The sequence below is a fragment of the Cebus imitator genome, unplaced genomic scaffold (assembly GCF_001604975.1).
Source record: "Cebus imitator isolate Cc_AM_T3 unplaced genomic scaffold, Cebus_imitator-1.0 Scaffold540, whole genome shotgun sequence".
Taxonomy (NCBI): domain Eukaryota; kingdom Metazoa; phylum Chordata; class Mammalia; order Primates; family Cebidae; genus Cebus; species Cebus imitator.
The window spans coordinates 103,374-105,735 of record NW_016107855.1 but is presented as its reverse complement, the minus strand read 5'-3'; the positions used below and the strand labels follow the sequence as shown (position 1 = coordinate 105,735).

At 55.1% G+C, this 2,362-nt stretch overlaps 1 protein-coding gene across 19 annotated transcripts in view; it reads right to left on the bottom strand.

The window, feature by feature from the left end:
* The window catches only part of TCOF1 (treacle ribosome biogenesis factor 1), a 44,597-nt gene extending 42,874 nt beyond the window's left edge, over positions 1-1,723 (bottom strand). For all 19 annotated transcript variants that reach the window (XR_005197769.1, XR_005197770.1, XM_037733611.1 and 16 more), the window contains exon 1: positions 1,513-1,723. Coding sequence is in view for 17 of the 19 variants with exons in the window: in XM_037733611.1 (XP_037589539.1) it covers positions 1,513-1,620 (108 nt within the window). In the remaining 2 variants the exon portion in view is untranslated. The remainder of the gene's footprint in view (positions 1-1,512) is intronic.
* Between the last annotated feature and the right edge of the window lie 639 nt (positions 1,724-2,362).

The following is a 2,362-nucleotide window of genomic DNA, read 5'->3' as shown; positions in this document are numbered from 1 at the left end:
TTGAGATGGAGTCTCCTTCTGTTGCCCAGGCTGGAGTGCAATGGCTCAATCTCAGCTCACTGCAACCTTCACCTCCTGGGTTCAAGTGATTCTCCTGCCTCAGCCTCCCAAGTAACTGGGACTACAGGTGCACACCACCACACCCTACTAAATTTTGTATTTTTAGTAGAGATGGGTTTTACCATGTTGGTCAGGCTGGTCTCAAATTCCTGGCCTCAACTGATCCGTCTAGCTCAGCCTCCCAAAGTGTTGGGATTACAGGCATGAGCCATGGCACCTGGCCTGCTATGGGCTCAAAAAAAAAATTATTTTTGAGATAGGGTCTTGCTATTGCCCAGGCTGGAGTGCAGTGGCACAATCATGACTTATACTGCTCATAATGTATCCTCAAACTCCTGGGCTCAAGAGAGTGGACTTTCTCGAGGCCAGAGGCCAGTGTGTACACAAGTTCCCTCCCTCCACAGGGCATTTACACCTCAGCCTGGAATATTCACCTCCCTTCCTTTAGATCTCAAATCAACTGCCACTTGCTTTGAAAGGCGGTCCTGACCAGGGCAATCCGCCACCCGTCTCATCTTTTTTTTTTTTTTGAGACGGAGTCTCACTCCATTGCCCAGGCTGGAGTGCAGTGGCAGGATCTCGGCTCATTGCAACATCTGCCTCCTGGGTTCAAGCAATTCTCCTGCCACAGCCACTAAGCCCAGCTAATTTTTGTATTTTTAGTAGAGACAGTGTTTCACCATGTTGGCCAGGCTGGTCTCAAACTTCTGATCTCAGGTGATCCGCCTGCCTCGGCCTCCCTAAGTGCTGGGATTACAGGCGTGAGCCACCGTGCACAGCCCATCCCTCTCATTCTTAACACTTAATGTAGTGCTAAACATATAGTCACTTTCGTGATTCTTTGATTTTTCTACCCTACTAGAGTGTAAGCTCCAGGAGGGCTGGAGGACGGTGCTCAGCATCTCCCAGGAAGCACCCTGAGTACTGGATTAACAGCTGAATGAATCAATCAAGAAATGACTGTACCACGAGTTCGAGTCCCAAAGCTGTCCGTCTCAGTACAGACAATCGCTAAGGGCCTGAGTTCCAGCTCAACTAAGGGGCTGTGGGATACCTTCCCGAGGCGCGCCCCCAAGGGGCTGGTCACAATCCACCTCACAGCAACCTCCTCGCCCCAGGGGGGCCGTGCTGAGCCTAGCCACGTGGCGGGAGACTCAGGAAATTTAAAACAGCCGCTACCAGAAAGGGCGTGGAGGTAAGGGACGCGGGAATTACAAAGTTCGGCCCCTGCGAGCACACGTTCCGGCCCGCCCACTGCACAGATGAGGAAAGTGAGGCCCAGGGGAAAAGTAGCGAGGCAGAGGTTGCGGCTCCTCCGGTACCCGTGGCCTGCGCCGCTGAGCACGGCGGGACCCGGCTCTGGGTGCCCGCCGGGTCGCCTGAGGGCTGGGCGCGGGCCGCTGATCTCCGCATCCTGCACGCGGCCCTCGCACACGGCCCACGAACGCTTACCTGGCCGCTCTGTTCCTTCACTTCCCGCGCCGCGCGCACATAGCCAGCCCGCAGCAGATGGTGGTAGATAAGGGGAAGTAGCTCCCGCCGCTTCCTGGCCTCGGCCATGCCTGCGAACCCCGGCCTGCCAGCTACCTGCACGCCCCTCTTTAGTCCCCGCCCGCCACTTCCCTCGCGCCCTTAGACCTCGCGCGCCCCACTTCCGGCTCCTAGTTCGCCCCGGCCGCGCGGCGCGCCGGGAAACGTAGTCCCCTCTCCTGGAGTGGCCGGCCCCGCCCCTCAAGGCGAAAGGGGCGGGGTTTAACGGGCAACATGACCACCCATTGGCGCGGAGTGGGCGGGGCTAGAGAGGGACCCGACCCCGGAGCCGGCCGGGTTATGGATGACTTTTTTAATCCTTCCGGCTGGCTCCTTCAAGAGACTTATCTTCCTTGTTAATTCTCTGAAGGCTGCGTTTTACTCATCTCTGAACGCCCTAATCTGGATCTTTCTCTAGACATGAACTTCGAACTGCCATTACTCTCTCATTTATCCAATTAACACATTTTTTGGTACCCACGAACCAGACACGAGTTGTCAGTTTATTCATTCATTCACTAATTGAACAAATCTGTAGTAAGCAACATAACTTGGGCTAGCACCCGGCTAGGCTAGGGGGATTGGAACGATGCATAATACATGGCAGATGCCCTCAAAGCTCACAGAGAGGACTGTCTGTAACTAAGCAGCTATAGTTCAATATCTGGTGTGCATCGTCAGGGACAGATGCAGCCTTTGGGCGCCCCAAGGAGGGGCACCTAACCCCAAAGAGATATCTAAGCTGAGGCATAAAGACAGGGCAGAAATTGCT